The following is an 18,258-nucleotide window of genomic DNA, read 5'->3' as shown; positions in this document are numbered from 1 at the left end:
CTTGTGTGGGGGCAGGAGAGGGCAGAGCCCACACAGGGTGGTCAGGGCTATAAGAAGTATATTCACCTGTGAACCAGGCCTAGGCAGGGCCCTTAGGGGTATGGAGAGGGACCACATAGGATCCCTGCCACGGTGGGCACCCTGAAAGATCACTGCCAGATGGGTCAGACTTTACACTGGCTAGCACAGAGGTCAAACAAGGCTCTGAGAGCCCAGAGAAGGCAGGGATAAATGCCCCCAGGAGGGCACAGTGTGAGCAAACACACAGAGATGGTGGCGGGGAGGCCTCCAGGAGGCAAGGTGAATAGGTAGGAGAAGCCACCTCTGCCAGGTGTGAGGGCTCTCTCCTGTCCCTTCAAGTGCGGCCTGAACCCTGAGAACCTTTGCTGCCTCCACCCCCACACGCTTGACTGCAGGTACAACCTCGGACATGCTGTGGGTTGCTGACAAAGGTCTTGGCCCACTACTGTGATAGAAACTAGGAGGTGGTCTGTAGGCTGCCCAATTTGGGGGTTTCCTCAGCAAGTGGTTCTCACACTGAACTAAAGGTTGACCCAACCTTTATCAGTAATAAGGCTGATCATTTGGCCTCCATCTGTCTTGTACTTTTCTTAATTCCCAGTTGATTCTGCACCCAGTGAAAGGGGTGCTGGTCAAGACATTCCTTCAAAAACCTCCAACAATGGCAACTCAATATAAATTGAACCCCTGCACGCCATCCCCACGTTATGCACTTCATAGTTACTATCTATAACCCTATGAAGTGAATTATTCTTCCCATTTCACACCCAGGAAAATGGGAGCTCATAGAAGTGAAGGGACTTGCCCAAGTTCACACAGCTGGTAATGTGAAACCAGGATTTCAGCCCCAGTGTCCACGATTCTGGACCCAGTGTTCTTGGAGCCATCAGCAGAGTAGGAGTTCAGCACTAGAAGCCACATAATGAATCTCCTCACACCCAGTCCAGTGCGCACAACACCAAAAGTGCTCTATCCCAAAACAGGGCCAGAGCCAATTAGAAGTTGGGAAGGATCTGCACTTTCAGGAAGAAGGGAGCAGAGGAAGGAAGGTTTGATACATGTCTAGCCTCCACCGCATCTTCTAGTCCTAAGGAGACCAGGCTTCAGAAGGTCTCAGGGAGGAGAGAACCTCCCAGCAGGTAGAGGATCTAGAGGGCCTGGCAGGAGGAGGGTGGATTCTGAACAAGCAAGTGGAAGAATCGAAGTGGGTTTTAGCTGACTGCTATGAGGGCCTTTCATTACCAGAACCTGCACCCATTTCACAAGTAAAACTCCCAGCCACAACTGGACAGGGTCCAGAGTCCCACATTAGCAGCGTCTACATGTCATTAAGGACACGAAAGCAGATGAGCAGATAAGGGGTATGCCCAAGGTCACACAGCAGTGGGCAGAGCTGGCCCCCAAGGAAATGGTGATGAGAGTAGCTCACCATGGGGCAGGTCCGCAGGTGTCCGGGTGCCAGGGTGGATCCGCACCTGCTCCCACTGGAAGTCATCGTACTGGGCCTGGCTGTACTCGCAGGGCACTGCTGGGTCGCTCGCCTCCTCAAAGGTGCAGCCGGCTGTGAGGGCAGGGTCTGTGAGCCAGGGTGGGCGGCTGGCCTGCAGGTGCTCCCACTGTCCCCTCCCACCCCAGGCCCACCCTCCTCCTCCCCAGCCCTCCTCACACTGCCCCTCCCAATACCAAGACCTCCATGCACCACCTGTGCCCTCAGTATTTCCCAGGACACCGCCACCACTCAAGCACCATGAAAGACCCTCCTCAATGAAAACTAATTATCATTACTGCTAGATCACTGTGCCTCACCCCGGCTCATCAGAGCATGATTAGAATCATCCCACTTTACAGATGAGGAAGCCAAGTGAGAAGAGTCCAGGTGACTTCCTTAAGGTCACACAGCTGCTGAGTGGCAGTCGGGGGAGAAGAGGTGTTAGAACCAAGACACCCCTTCCTACCGGTCTGTATTTAATCACCTGCCCCTCCATCTTCACAGAGAGGACAAAGAGTGGCCTTGGGACTGGGGGTCATGAATGCCCTAAGACACGCCACACCACAGCAGCTCCCCAAAATACCAGCAATTGCCACTGTTGGCCTCAGGCCAACACAGCACTGCACAGCGCCGCACAGCGCTAAAGCCTGCTAGGTGCAGGGTCTTCGGAGGCGGTATTGCTATTATTCCCACTTGGCAGCTGGGTATGGGGATTCAGTCACTGCCCTAAGTCACTGACTCATGTGTCTGCCTGCAGGAATGTGACGTGCAAAAGCAGTTGTGTATGTGATGCACACACCTGTGACTAGAGGAAGCAAATTCCTCTGATCTGGAACCAAATATTTATCGTTTAGATGGGGAGAAGGGGAGGTGGGAAGAGAGGGTCGAAACAGATGTGAGTCCTTTGGCCATAAGGTAGCTTTCATCAAAGCAGCTCATCAAAGCCCTGAGCTGGGCAGCTAATAAACCTGAGAACACCTCTGGTTCAGAAAGTAACTGCAAACTGGTCCCTGCACTCTCTCCTGAATCTTGTTGTTTAAGGTCCCATTGGGAATAGTCCAAAGCATCTGAGACCAGGAGAAAGCCTGAGCAAGTGGCAAGGAAGTGGCACAAATCCTGTCGGGCCCTGTCCTGGGTGACTGCCAGGGAGGCCTCCCAGATGGACCTTCCCATCCAGAATGACCCCTCTCCCTAGTCTCTGTCCACCCCCAGCCCTGTGTCACTGAGTCAGGCATTATTCCAGCTACAAACTCAGGGGTAACATCTCTGGGGCCAGGGCCACCAAGAAGAACTCCACCCCAGGAGAGGAATAATCAGCCCTCTCAGGTTCTAGGGGAAACCCCATCACCTCTAGTCTGGATGACTTAGGAGCCAGAAGCCCCAAAGTCAAGTCCTAACTCCTGCTAGAGACCCAGCCCCTGCTGGAGGCTGCAACCCTGGAGGGAGAGTGGAGGGCAGTGGGGGTGGGAGTGAAACTGCATCAGTAGATCAGACATCAGTTAGGACAAAAACGGTGGCAGGTAGACCCTGCATCTAGCAGACCTTGCACCTCCCAGACCCCTCCCTGGGAGCCCCATCTCTGCCAGAACAGTCCAGAGAAAGTGGGCTGAAGCAACCAGGACACTCCATGGACGCAGACATGCACACACTCAGCACCTCCACCAAGGGGCTCCCTCTCACCACCGTGACCACCGGGTGGGTGAGCCCTCAGTCACCCCCAAGGTCAGTGCTATTATTATTCCTATTTTACAGATGGACACTGAGGCACAGAGATGAGGTGGCTCGCCCAAGGCCGTCTCTGAAGACCTGGAAGCTGGGACTGAAGCCACCTGTCTTTATTCAAGCAGACTTGGTGTTAGGGGGAAAAGGATGCCCAAAACTGATTCCATACAGGCTTTGTGGACTCCACCCCCACCCCAGGTCAAAGCCAAAGACACTGGGAACTCCAAATCCCATCACCACCAAAGGGAAGGTGGCTGGGACCTGAGGGTGGGGTTAAGCAGCCAGGTGGATATAAAAGGCAGACACGTGGGCTTTGGGGGGACCCCATTTTGGCTCTCGGCCAGCTCGCAGCGTCCGGCCAGCTCGGAGAGTGACTTTGGGTTTCCAGGTCGGCGGATCGGGTAGGACGCATTAAAGACTTTATTTCCCTATTTTCTCCCTGAGTTGTACATTTTCCTTATTTCTTTTTCTCTTGTAAATAAACCTTTTATTAACCCTTTTGCGTGTGTCTGTAGTAGAGTATTCATAAGTCCCTTTAAAGCGCGCGGGTGAGGACCCACAGCCAGGAACCCGTTTAATATCGGGGCTGCTCTATAACAGCTTGGCGCCCAACGTGCTTTGCAAGTTTCACCCGTGATTGACCAGCCCAAAGTAATTTTTCTTGCGTTGGTCACCATAAAAGCGCATTAGGTCTGCAGGACTCGCAGTGAAACTCTTTGTTTCACGTCTTGAAAAGTCTTTTCTTTTTTTTTCTCCGCGCATACTGCTCTTGTGGGTGTGGTTTTGACCCAAACGTGGCCTCAACCATGAACTTCAGCAGTTTAATCCCTAACTTGAGTTCTTTCAGTTTTTTTCCAGCCTTGAATTTAAGCAGCCTTTTTCCATTAAATATTACCACCAGTTTGATAAGTGTAAATAATTGGATTAAACCTAGCGTATGGCACATGATTTTAATTCTGTATACTGGGTACCAGGGGCCACATGTAAATTCAGTCCCATTCTCAGGAAGCATGCTCACTGACAGCACAAAGCAGGTTCCAATCCAGCATTATTAGAGGCACAGGGATGGTTAGGACTGCTCTGACCTCTGGGACCTCCCAGTCTGGGGGGGAAGGGGGTGGGGGACCAGGAATGAGACAAATGCCCAGCCAAAAGAGGGGCTGGGGAGGAGGGGAGTGCAGGGGAACGGTTTCCTGGAGGTGAATGCCCTGAGCAGAGTCTGGAAGGACAGGGTTCATCTGACCAGTAGACATGGAAGCAGCACAGTAAGTCAGTAGTAAAGACCAGGTGGCCCAGGGTAAAGAGGAGACCCCAGGTTGTCCACAAGGAAGATGAGATTGGAAGGAGGGAGGCTGAGAGCAGGCCATGGAGGGCGGTAAGTGTCAGGATGAATGTGGCCTGGTTTGGAATTGGGAAGACACAGTCAGTGTTTGAACAAGGGAGAGTCTAGATTCAGATGAGAAAAGCAACACATCCTATAAACCATGAGGAGGGCAGATGGCTTCTCCAGAGGACACCATGGGAGCAGGAGGGAGCCCCCAGGGGGTCCAGAGTCAGATGGTGCCCCCTGTTTGCATCCTGCATGCAATAAACACACACTCCCATCACACCCAGAGTGCTGCATAACACAACACACTCATACTCATTCATGTTTACACACACAGTCCCATCACACCCAGAGTAGTCTTAGGGACACAGTCTCAGTTGGACTGGGAACAGGGTGACCAGAACCCTCCCTGGGAGCCCCACCTCTGCCAGGACGCCCAGAGAAAATGGGCTGAAGCAACCAGGACCCCCATTCGCTCCCCCAACCTCAGCACAAACTAGCCCAGCTACATTCCTCAGCTAATCTCCCCAATCAGGAAGGCGGTTGCCTGAGCAACCGTCAGCCACAATTTTGGAAGGCAGGAAGATGGCTTATCCACATCCGCTGGAGTCTGGATGGGGTGATATAAGGGGCAAAACAACCTCTGCAGGAGCCAGAATGCGGGAGGCGGGGGTCCCCCTGGTGTGAGGGCCTCCACCCCTCCATATGTGTGTTTCCATATGTTGGAGGGGAGGGTGCGTATGCACACATGTGCATGCACACGTGACTGTAGGGTTGATAGCCTGGTGCTGATTTGTGAGTACTCAAATGGGAGGCAGGAGACCTGGATCTAATTCTTGCTGAGCCTCTAATTTTCTATGTGACCATAAGCAGGTGACTTGCTCCCTCTCTGAACCCCTGCTTCCAAGCCTATGAAATGAGAATGGGGACCCAAGTGACCTCTAAAGCTGCTTCTACCTCTAGAAGTCTGATTCCATCTGTGTGAGTATGCATGTGAGCCAGAATAATGGGAGGGCCAGAGAGTGATGCTATGGGGAGAGGCAGGTGAGGGTGGGTATGGGTGTATGAGAGTGTGGGCCTCCCTGGCAGTGTGCTATGAAGTTGTGGGTGTGTGGGTACACAAGACACATGCAGAGGGACATGGCACATTCAGTGGTCAGCATGTGCCTGCGGGTTAGGTGAGGCAGGGGTGGGTGGATGTGTGTGTGTGTGTGTGTGTGTGTGTGTGTACATGTGAGCACAAGCATATGAACACCAGACCTTCCTTTCGCCTGTACCAACTGCAGCTGCCAGCAGTGACCAAGGTCTTCTGAAGACCCTAGGTACACAGTGTGTTTGCAATGAGATTCTTCTTCCCTTTGGTTAGTCAACTGAACACCCATTCCCCAGAGAGGCCCTAGGAGAAATAAAACTCTCAACAAATTTTGAATTTCATGGTTGCTATCATACCCAATCCCAGGCACAGCCCCAACCAGGGCTTAGGGAACCCAAATACAACTTTCGTGACAACACTGGACTATTTCACCACCCAAAGCCATGCCCTGATCCTAGATAGCACAACCCAACCTGGAGCCAACATTGCCTCACCCCCAGACCTTCTTGCACAACCCAGCCCTATCCCACATGCTCCACCGCAGCTACAGCTCCATCTCAGGCCCGTCTAACCCCCACATCTCCCTTCCTAAGATTAGGGACTGTCCCAAGCCCCGTCTGTGTATAGCAGGTGGCCAACAGAATGGAGATCCAGGGAAGAGGAGCCTGTGGTGCAGTGTAGAAGAACTGCTAGGTGTGGGAAGCCAGTCTAGAATACAAGCTCAACACAGTCCCAAGGAGCAGCAGAGATGCAGGCTGGCGGGCATTGGGCAAAGTGACAGAAAAGGGGCCAGTACAGATGTCTGCAAAACAGTGAATTCAGGGCAAGGGCTGGTCCTGAAATCCAATGGAGACGCACAACCCAATGGTGAACAGGTACCGGGCAGGGTGAGGCCCAGGCAGTGACCCCATGCGGTGCACAGATACAATGTTAGATTCTGTGCAAAGGTGCTACCTGCAAACCCAGTCCCAAAGCAGTCCCCAAGCTGCACAGTAGGGAGAGACTACAGGTGCAGTGTGCAGTGGAGGGGGAGAGGAAGTTTGAGGGAAGAGGGACAGAGGTGTAAGCCGTGATGCAAAGATGCAAGGAGGTTGGTCGGCTGGGGTTGCCAACAGAAACATCAAGAAAGACCAAGATATCTTCAGGGACAGCATTAAGTTAGGAGAGCGCGATGGGGAGGACTGGGCCATGAGAAGGCATAGATGCAGTGAGGTGAAGCAGCGGGACAGAAGTGCTGCTGGGCAGAGGTACACTGTGTTGGTACAGAACAATGGTGGGAGGCAGAGGGGCTAGGCCCAGAAACTTGAGTCCAACCCCCAATATAATGCAGATGCTCATTGCAATAATGCAATGCCCTAGCTGTGATGCCACGTGATGCGACGATGCATAGTGGCATGCCATCTGCAGGCACAGAGCAGTGGTGCATTGCTAGAGTCCACACCCTGGGTGATGGAGACTGCCCAATGGGCTAGCACAGCCTAAAACAGAAATGCTCTAGGGGCAAGCATGCAACGTGGCCACAGAAAGCCTGCAGTGGGGCAGCGTGCGAGTCTACCTTTCCAACACCACAGCATAGAAGAGGAACAGATGGGGTTACAACTGCAAGATGGTACAGTACAATGGGGCAATGCAGACACCCCAGAGAATCCACACAGCCAATGCAATGCAGAATCCAGCACAGTCATGCAGCGTAGGGCTAAGACACAGGTAGCACAAGGATACAATGCAGTAGGCCAGTTCTGGCTTATTCTGGTTCTAGGAACCCAAGAGCACACACCCAGGGCAGTCTAGAGTGACTGGACTGAGTGAAGAAAAAGTGTGGCACACTGCAGAGTGAAGTCAGAGATGTGGCACACTGCAGAAGCACTGGAGGGAGGAATTCACATGCCCCCCTGGCATGCACTGAAAGCAGAGACACCCATACTCCTGGAAAACCCTCTCTGTGTGCAGTTCTGCCAGCTGGGCTGGTTACCCACAGGTTGGGGAGCCGAGGCCTCATCTTTCCTATGGGCTTCCCTCCACTCCACCCCCACCCTCAACATCTTCCACCCCAGTGACTCTGCAAGGGCACAGGATAAGGCCATGGCCACCCCTGGACAGGCAGCCAGAACTGAGCGCATTGTCCAGGTATTTATATCTGAGAGGGCCCCAGTGCACTGGCAGGCACACAATGAATTCAGATTCTGCTGAAAAGCTTTTGAACAACTAAAGCACATCCCCTGGCCCCCTGCCCAGGGCAGGGCAATGTGGGCAAGACAGAGGACAGCAGAGGGGGAGACCTATTGGATTAGACCCTGGTACCAGGTGGGTGGAAAGTGGGATGAACAGGGATAGACTGTGGAGGGGAGCCAGACCCCACCAACCTAGCTGGTCACTCCTCACCTCCATCCACCCCTCTCAGGCCAGGACTTCATCAGAAGCCAAGAACAACTCTTCTCTGACATACAGGAATCCTGCGCTCACATATACTTAATAACAGCACCTCTAGTGCTTATTATGTGCCAGAATCTGCCCTAAACTATATCTATGTCAATTATATCTTCGTGGCAACCCCAGGCAGCATATTCTATTGTTATCTCCATCTCTCGGATGACAAAGGCCTAGAGATGTCACGTAACTTGCTCCAGCAAGTGGGTGGAGCCAATGACAGAACCCAGGTGGTCTGGCTCCCAAGCCCATGCTCTCGAACACCACACTTGTTAAAACACATATGCGCACACATGCACAACCACAAGGGAGCTCACGTATAGTCACATACATGTGCACACATTCTGAGCAATGTATTCCCCTCTCTGCTGAGTTCACATAGCTTGTCCAGATGGGAATCTCACACCTCCCAGTTGTCCTCTCTTATCCCCCAGCTGTCCCACATCCCTCTGTTCTCTCCATTTCCCTCTGTCCCCCAACCCTCAGTTCCCCCAACACCGCCTCATTCCCAGCTAACCCCAATTCCCAGAGAGATCTTCACTGCTAGTTATCTGCCATTCCCCAGAGCCCCCCAGCCCCCAGCATGACATCCCCCACCCCAGCCATAGTCTTTGCCCATCAAATATGCCCAACAATACCCTTTCTGATACCCCATTCCAACCCTCCTGCCAGCTTTTCCACGTTTTGGAATAAACTTCAGCAACCTCTTGTCCCTGGGAATCTGCCCAAGATCTCCCAGGTCACCAACTAACAGCCTCTTCTGAGTTTTCCATCCCAGGTGTCCCCCCACTCAGCCATTCTGCCCTAAGTCAGCCAAGAGGGAACCGACTGCTCTGGGGAGCCCTGGTACCCCCTTCCATCCTTTGTGAGGCTTCCTTATGTAGCCAGTGGTTCACAACTATGCCAACACTGAGCAAGCACCTGCTGTGTACAAGGCCCTGGGGACAGGAGATGACAAAGGCCAAGGCCAGCGCTAGGGGTTCCCAGCCAATGAGCAGGGGAGCCAGAAGGCAGCCGAATGCACACGGATGTGCAGTATCTGGGAGACTCCAGCCAGCAGCACCAGGAGGGTCAGGATGGCTTCGCCAGGAAAGCAACCTCAGAGCTGGACTCTGAAGCGCGTGGGCAGGCCCCCCTGAGAGGAAAGAGGGACAGAGGTTCAAAGAAGAATACAAAAGGACCCGAAGGTTGTGGGGTTAACACTGTCCTGGTCATCCATCGAGGCTCATAAGGAGAGTGGGGAGCAGGTGGGTCAGGGGAGAAGAGGCATAAACTTGAAGCTGTGGCAGGAAGCTGGGGTGGGTCATGCAGGGAGGGGAGCCTCTCCTGCCTTATTCGGGCTTGGGTTTTGTCCCCTGGGAGCTGGGGCATCTTCAGCTGGGGATGAGGGAGTGGCAGCACCCTATGTCTGCCTGACAGAGGTCATTTTGGTCACAGTGTGCTGTAAGTTTTGGAGAGCTGATGGCAGAATAAAGGCCAAAAAAAAGGAGGCTGTGCAATAATCTGGGCAAGAAATGATGGGCTGGGAAGAGGTGGGCATGGATTCAACAAAACCTCCTTCAAAGTCCACTGAGTGATGGTACACCCAGACCAATTCAAAGCCCTGAGGTGTCCAGGTCTCACTGAAGATGCTACAGACCTCACACTTCAAGACCAGCAGTGTCCAGAGAACTTTCCTGCATGATGGAAATGCTCTCTACCCACACCCACCCATACGATAGGCGCTGGCAACACGCAACACTTGAGGATTTGAATCCGGCTGGTGCACATGAGGGACTCAATTTTTAGCTTAATGAATTTAGCTATTTAAATGTAATCGCCACAGGGAACTGGTTACAACAGTGTTGGAGAGTACAGAGACAGCGACCATTTCCATCCATATAGAAAGTTCTTTTGGATAATGCAACTCTAGACTGACTCAGGTGGGGCTCCTGGCCCCTAAAGTCTAAAGGGAGATCAGGATACAAGCCCCAGGGAAGGAGGCGTCACAGGCTGTAATCCCTGGTCCACAGCTGGGCAGAGTGACCAGGACACTCACACAAAGGCAACACCCCTTTCCTAGAGAAACAGATACCTGAACATAACTAGATACACCAACCACAAGGCACCCCACAACCAGACTCACAAACATCCAGATACTCCAACACATGGGTACCCTGTTGCTAGATACACAGGTACCCCCACACACAGACACTCGGGAGATCCTCACCCAGATACCAGGCTCCTGGACAGCCCCATATGTGAATGCAACACACAAACACTTGGGCACTTGACGCCCATTAGCCTGAGGACTCCCACATACCAGGACACACCCACATCCAGACCTCCAGACACGATTTGCATGCCCTGATCTTCCCACATGCTAGTATGTGGACACCCACACCTAGATACTGAGAGACCACCCACCCAAATAGCACTGCACCCAAACTCCACTTAAATGCCCAGACACCCTAGTAGTATCAGGCTCCCCAGGGGCCAAAGCAGTCAACTCCCTACACAGAGTTGGCTAGACACCCCAACAGGCCACTCATATACCCTAAGCTCCAAGCTACAATCACACACACACACAATACACACACACGCGCACACACTAGCCAGATGCTGGGATCACACCTGCTCACACCTCAGTTGTCCTCCTCCAAGCCCACCCGCACAGGTCCTTTCCTGCCTCCCTTCCCTCCCAAGCACCAGAACAGAGCTGTGAGCCCACCCGCCTGCTCCAAGACCTGGGACAGAGGACTGAGGCAGAGTGAGCTCAGAACCTCCCTGCCCCTCCTGACGCAGGTCCGCCCTCCCTCCTTCCCAGACGCTCAGCCTGACGGTTGGGACTGATGCTTCTCACCAGCTGCTGAGGCCTCGGCACAAAGGGCTGAGGACAGGACAGCCCCCACCAGCTGCTGGGTGCGTTGGAGAACAGTGCTGGGAGCTGGGGGGAGGGGCTGGCAGGCAGAGGACCTGTTCCTTCCAGACTTAACCTCCTCAACTCACAGCTCCCAGAGGAGCTCTTGGTGTGCCCTTTCCACAACACACCATCCCCCAGCAGAATTTTCCAGATTCCTGGAGGGAAAACTTGTTTCTTTAATCTCTACTTTCAGTGGAGTCAGTGCGCCCCCATCTGGCATCTCCAGTCCAAAAGCTGACCCACTGGACTTCATTCATTCTTTCATGTCCTACATATTTACTGAGCACAAGTGAGCCAGGGAGGGACCTTGTGGGACCTTGTGTACTCATCCTTGTCTGCTAAGGATTCAGAGGTGGACTAAATACCAGTTCCTGTCTGCAGAGAACTCGCAATCTGTAAAGGAGACCAAACCTATAGGCTGTAATTACACTTTCAATCAACCTTCACCCTCCCTTCCTGGGCTGAACAGGGAGTAACTAAGGGAGGCTAGGCTTCAGGGGGCAGATGATGTCTGAGCTGAGAGCTGAAGGAGCAGGAGTTCACCAGTGGGGTTAGAAGTGGATTTGAGTTCTGGGAAGAAAGCACAGCTTGTGCAAAGAACCAGAGAGGAGATCGCAGGTAATGGGCACTGAGGGGCTGTTGGCGAGCAGATCGGACTGGACAGAGCGTAGGATGCAAGGGCATCCTTGCATCAGTCAGTGGCACCAAATGAGATAGGTCTGGGGCTAGACTGGCAACAGGCAGGACTTAACTCTGAAGACAACAGGGATCCTTCAAAGGACTTCAAACCAGAGTTTCAAACATGTATTAGGAAGATTCCTGGCCTCGTGGAGGAAGGAATGTAGGGAAAAGGTGAGAGATGGCTAAGGATGAAGAAAAGGAGGCAGAGAGAGATCCTGAGAGGATGTATGGCTCCAAAGAGGCAAGGAGGTTGAGAGAGGAAGGGGGCAAGACACCCCCGACCACTCTAGCTAACCCAGACAGGCATGAAAAGGCAACCCCACAAGTCTAACTTAGCTGATAAAAGCGGGGCAGGATGGCAGAATGCCTGCAGCAAGCCCAGCACCCACCCCATATTTTCTGACACCAGAGTTGGGCAGGAGGCTGCCAGTGAAGCTCAGCACCCCCACTCTGGCCACTCTGATTGTTTCCTTCTGCGTCCCCTCCCCCAGCCCCAGGAAGAAGGGCCAGCTGCCCAGAGAAGCCTTTATTGCCCAACCTGAAACCACTGGGCAGCCTCTCCCTCATTCCTGTTGTTCGAAACTCCAGCAACCAAAAGGACAGAATGAGCTAGAACAGGGCCAAATAAATTACTGCCAGATTTGCAAGGCTCAGAGAAATCACACACCACCTTGGGCGGGGAAGAGGGGGAGGCAGGGGGCATTCAGGGAACTGGGTTGACTCTACCCAGATTGGGGGCAAAGGCAGGGTACCAGAAACTTTGGAAGTGATGTGACTTGCCCAAGGCCACGAGGACAGCAAGTGTCCAGGCAGCACATGAACCCAGATTCCCCAGCTTCATGCAGTCACGGCCTGGGGCTCTGCAACGTCCTCACCAACATCTTTGTCCCCCTGCACTCACGGATGGAGTCTCACCATCTGCGAACACACAAACCATTACTATGAGGCCCATTCGAGAGATGAGGAAACTGAGCCCCCAAGGATGGAAGTAACTCTCTCAAGTCTCACTCCCACGCCTCAGTTCTTGACAATCCATCAGCCCTGCTGCAGAAGTTGAAGCAAAGCAGGGTTCTCAGAATGGGGGGGTGGGGGTGGGGGTGGGGGGAGACCTCATAGTGCCCCCTCGGGTCTGACCCGACGGTGGAGGAAGGACGCAACGCGCTGCGGGAGGGGGCCCGGGCGCGGTGGGAGGTTAACAGAGGCAAGTCGCCTCGGGGTTCCCTCTGGGCAGGCCTGGCCCCTGCCCGAGGCTTCCGCGGGAGCCGCCGCCCGCCCGGGAGTTGCAATCTGAGGCTGAAGGAGCCGCGGCGAACTCGATCCGGGGGAAGCCGGTTCGGCGGCCCGGCCGGGCTCCTGCCCCGGGCGCCTCCCGTTGCCCCCGTTACTCGGCGCCCCAGGACTGGGCTGGAGCTGCCCAACCTGTGGGGGTGGGCGGGGTGATAACCCTCCCCCGGGGGGCCACACAACCCCCGCCCCCCCACCCCGTCTCAGGAGAGGGGTCGGGCGCAGCTCCCCACAGCTCAGCGAGGGATGTGGGGCCTGGGTGGGGGCGAAAAGGAGGGCGCCAGCGGCACACGCACACACCACCACGCCGCACACGCGGGCCGCAGCACGGACGGGCCCACGGACGCCAGCTCTGGGTACACATTTGTGTACGTGATCACACTAACCCCCCACACACACACGCACCCCAAAAGACGCCAGACGCCGAGCACCCGCAGAGACCGCGCGGCCACAACGCGGACGGCACACGCGGCGGTCCCGGGGGGCGGGGAGGCCGCACAAAGTTGCGGAGTCGCCCCAAGGAGCGTCCCGGGAGACCCCGGCGGCCGCGGCGCCCCCCGCGCGCACCCGGAGGTGGCGCCGCCCGGCGTCGGAGAGCCAGGCCTGCCCGCGCCCAGACGCCGCGGCCGCGCCGGGCAGACCCCCGCCCCGCGCCCGGCACCCGCGGCGGCCCCGCAGGAGCGCCCCGGGGCCCCCCGCCCCGGCCCCGGCGCCCCGCAGCCCCGGCGCCGCCGCGGACCAGCCGCCCGCCCGCGCCGCGCGGAACTTGCGAAACAACAAACAGCCCGACATGTCGGAGGCGGCGGCCTCGGGGGCCCCGGTCCTCCCCCCGGAGCCTCAGGCCCGGCCCGCCCGGCGCAGAGGGGGCTCCGCGGAGACAACTTGTTCCGGGCCCGCGCGCCACACATGCGGGACACACGCACACACACACACGCACACACACACGCACACACACATCCTGCCACCGCCCCCTCTGGCGGCCTCGGGCCCGGAGCACACACTCAGCCCTGGCCCAGGCGCGCGCCACACTCGCAACATTCCTGGACACGCAGCCAGCGCGCACGGGCACACTCACACTCGCACCCACTCCAGACACGCTCCTGCACGCGCATTCCTGGCACACTTGGCAGCCACTCGGACCCACGCAGTGCCCGGCGGTGCACACCAGCCCCAGACGCTCCCACACGCACACACCGTGCACACAGCGCACCGACACACAGTCCGGACCCATTCCCACGCCTGCACACATGTGTGCACGGATCTCCCGACACACACACTACACACGCATCCCCTGAGCCACACGCGGGCAGAACCCACAGAACACTCCGGCCACGCGCATAACGCACACACGACACATTCTCAGACACAAAACAAACAGCACCGGGGCATACAAAAGGCAAACAAATGCAACACATTAGCAGATACAACTCTGATGACACAACCAACTCATGCACACACAACACGCACACACCCTACTTGGCCGCACGGACACTACACACCGACGCTCGGCGATGCCTCGATGCACACACATCATTCACGGGAACGTACTCGGAGACACACAACCCGGTACTCGGCACCTTTTCTTGCACGCGAAACTCGCGGACACACAACATTCGCAGACGCAAAATACCCCGAGCACAGGATCGCACATCCAGCATTCGGACACACACGGGGACGGAGCTGGCAACACCCGGGCACCGACACTCACACTTTCTTCTGAGATACGCCACGGGCCCGAGGGCTCCGCCGGGCAAACTGGGTCCGACCGACGCGCTTACCTGCCGGAGTCTCGGTCTCGGGCGCGCAGAGCTGGAAGGTGAGCGCCAGAACCAGAGCCTGGGCGCGGGCCATGGTGCGCCGCCGCCCGCCCCGGGGCCCAGCGCAGGGGGCGCGGCGGCCGGAGCCCCAGCCCAGCCGCAGGCGAGCCGGAGCCGGAGCGAAGCGGCGCGGCGCGGAGCGGGACTGGCGCCGAGTCCAGAGCGGGAGCCCAAGCAAGCGGGGCGCTGACGTCAGGCCCGCCCGTGCGTTCTGCGGTCTCGGGGCGCCCCCTGCCGGCAGCCGCGCGGGCAAGCGGTAGGTTGCTCCGGTCCCCCGTTGTCCGGGCGCGCCCCTCCTCCACGTCCGCACCCCTGCCTGCAAGTCCCCAGCCTGGGCTGGACGCCTCGCTGTCTCCGCACGGACCAGCCACCGACAGCCTCAGGTGAGCTTGATCGCTGCCACACCTAGCTCCCGCACAGAGACAGAGACCCAAGGACTCCAGGACGCTGTCACATGCGATGTTTGAATCCCATCCACCGTGACTCTTCAGTGCGCGTGACCCCCAAATGCACATTTATACTTAGGCCACATTTATACTTATCATTATGACTTGTTTAGAGCGCATCATCTACCAGCAGTTGGTGACTGAATCTTTGGAAATTCTGGCATTTACGGTGGCTGATAGTATCCCTGTATTATCCTTTTAATGTCCATGAGATCTGTAGTGATGTCCCGTCTTTCATGCTTGTTGTTAATGATTTATGTCCTCTCTCTTATTAGTAGCCTGGCTAACGGCATGCCATTTTTATTGGTCTTTGCAAAGAATGAGCTTTTGATTTGGTTGATTTTTCTCTATTGATTTCCTGTTTTCAATCTCACTGATTTCTGCTGTACTTATTCTTTCTTCTCTTCAGCTTCCTTTGGTTTTAGTTTGCTCTTACGTTTCTAGCTTCCTAAGCAGGTACTTAGATGATTGATTTTCTTTCTTCTTTCCTGATATATGCACTCAGTGTTACAAACTTTTAAGCACTGCTTTTGCTGCATCTCACAAATTTTGATAAGTTGTGTTTTCATTTTCATTTAGCTTAACCTATTTTTTAAATTTATTTTGAGATTTCTTTTTTGACCCATGTGTTATTTAGAAGTGTTTTATTTCATCTCCAAGTATATGGGAATTTTCCAGCTATCTTTTTTTGCTGATTCTTAGTTTAATTCCATTCATTTAAATATATTAAAGTGTGTTTTATGGCCCAGAATATAGTCTATCTTGGTGTGTGTTGCATATAAGCTTCAAAACAATGTATATTCTGCCATGCTTGGATGAAATGGCCTATAGATATCCATTATATTCAGCTTATTGATGGTGTTGTTAACTTCAGCTATGTCCTTTGTAATTTTCTGCCTGCTGGACGTTCATTTCTTTTTTTTCCCCACAACCATCCCATGTATACCCTTGTCTCTTTCTCTCCCCCTCCCTCTTAACCTCAGAGCTCTCAGTATGTTTGTCCAGTAGTTTTTGAAAGTGTTTTACCCTGTAGAATTTCTGTTATATTAATGCCCAATGCTTGTTTTTATCATTATGACTTGTTTTGCTGCACACAGTTTTTTCGAATTCCCTCCAATTTGGTTGGAAATGGCTGAATTTCATCCTTTCCTCTGGCTATGTAATATTCCATGGTTTGTATGTACCACATATTTTTTATCCATTCATCCACTAGAGGAGATTTAGGCTGCCTTCATGTCCTCCATATTGTAAATAATATTGCTGTGAATGTTGTCGAATATGTGGGGAATTCTGCCATGTCTCTAGTACGTAAGATATTGACATGCCAGAGAAATGGTAGTGGATAGGGTTGGGGGAAGGGTTGAGACAATGAAAGGGAAGGGAATTAACTGTTTCTCTTTAAAACAGAGTACCTACTATATAATGTATTCATTATTTGTCTCCATCTCTAGAACATGAACTCCCTAAAGCAAAGACTTTTGTCTTGTATCCCAGTGCTTGATGTCTAGCATGTAGTTAGTGTTCAATACATTTTGAATGGATAAATGAATGAATATATAACATGGCCATTGCCTTCATGAAGCTTACATTCTAAGGGGAGAGAACAGCAGCAAACATGCAAACACACATGTAATAACAGTCTGAGGCGTGTACTCTAATGGAAACAGATGGAGTGTTGTGATAAATAATGGTGGGGGAGAGTCCTACTTTAATTAAGGTAATCAGGGAAGAATTCCCTCAGGAAGTGACATGGTGACATTTTTGCTGAAAACTGAAGTATGAGAGGAGTCAGCCTCATGCAATCAGTGGGGTCAGGGTATCAGTGTGTCTGAAGGCAGGAGTGGGTGGTTTAAGTACAGCAAGGCAGAGTGAAGTTGAATAAAGTGAAGGAAGAGGGGACAGTGGGTGGGGTACAGCAGGAGAAGCCAGCAGGGCTTGTAGGTAATATAAGAAACTCTGGGACTTAGGGTTAAGCTCCAAGAGCATTAAGGAGAAGAGTAAAGAGTTCTGCTCTCTCTGTTTTTTTAAGTTCCCCAAACAGGTGATTGGGAGAACAGACCATGGAGGCAGAGGGACTTAGGGCGGGTGAATCTAACTAAGTGGGACACAGTCCAGAGGCTCAGGGTGCAGTTGGTCCTCCTCGTACACTGCCTCCATCCCCAGCTGGCAAAATTGAGGTTTCCCTGGGCCTTGAGGAGGGCTGAGGTCTCCTGGGCTCTTGGTCTTCTCTCTTATAAATACTGATGAGCTTCAGGCTGATCCAGCAGGTAAAAAACCAGAAGCAGAGAATTAAACAGAGAGAAAAAAAAGAAAAAGGTGACAGAGAGGTGCTAGAGCAGAGAAGATACAGAAAGGTCCACCTAGAAAAGGAAACTCCAGGAGAGAAATCTGGTAAAGAGAAGAAGCAACCAAAAGGCCATCTGCTATTTGCAGAGGACTCTTGCAGGAGTCTCATTTTTTGATCAGAAACCAAAACTCAGAAAGCATAAGTCACTTACACACAGTCACACAACTAGTAAACGGTGGGCCCAGGATTCAAACCTAGAGCTGATTGATTCCACGTTCCTCTGCTCTTTGGGCAGGGAAGACTACAAGGCAGAAACTATGATGAGGGAGAAAGAGAACACAGGCATTAGGTAGACAGAAGAAAGAGAACATTCCACTTCACTTGAAAAAGACCACAGTCTCCTGTGATCTTTGAGAAAAGAGAAACAGGAGAAGGAAAGTCCTGGCCTGGAGTGACTGACCCAAATCTAGGGAAAGGAGACAGCACCACAGACAGGGCCAGGCCATCAGGAGATACAATTACTGTCAACTCATGGAATATGTATGACACCTACCCTGGGCCAGGCCCCATGTTGGGTGCTGGCGTCAGGGAGATGCACCAAACATATTCCACCCTTGCCTGGAGGGGACAGGGAGCATCAATAAATAATAGCCTGGTCCCAAAGGCCATAACACCAGCCCAGAGAAAACACAAAGGCAGCAAAGGAGTTCAGGAAACATCAAAGAAATGGTATCAGCACCTGAAGTTCCCCCAGTAGGCAAA

At 53.6% G+C, this 18,258-nt stretch overlaps 1 protein-coding gene across 4 annotated transcripts in view; it reads right to left on the bottom strand.

Moving 5' to 3' along the window:
• The window catches only part of PTPRU (protein tyrosine phosphatase receptor type U), a gene marked incomplete at both ends in the record, with an annotated part of 77,113 nt that extends 62,316 nt beyond the window's left edge, over positions 1–14,797 (bottom strand). For all 4 annotated transcript variants that reach the window (XM_084243152.1, XM_084243153.1, XM_084243154.1 and 1 more), the window contains 2 exons: positions 1,451–1,582; positions 14,725–14,797. In XM_084243152.1, the coding sequence (XP_084099278.1) occupies positions 1,451–1,582; positions 14,725–14,797 (205 nt within the window). The remainder of the gene's footprint in view (positions 1–1,450; positions 1,583–14,724) is intronic.
• Positions 14,798–18,258: the final 3,461 nt, after the last annotated feature.

This window comes from Talpa europaea (assembly GCF_964194135.1).
Source record: "Talpa europaea genome assembly, chromosome: 9".
Taxonomy (NCBI): Eukaryota; Metazoa; Chordata; class Mammalia; order Eulipotyphla; family Talpidae; genus Talpa; species Talpa europaea.
Note: the sequence above shows the minus strand (reverse complement) of the source record. Positions and strands in the feature narration are given on the sequence as shown.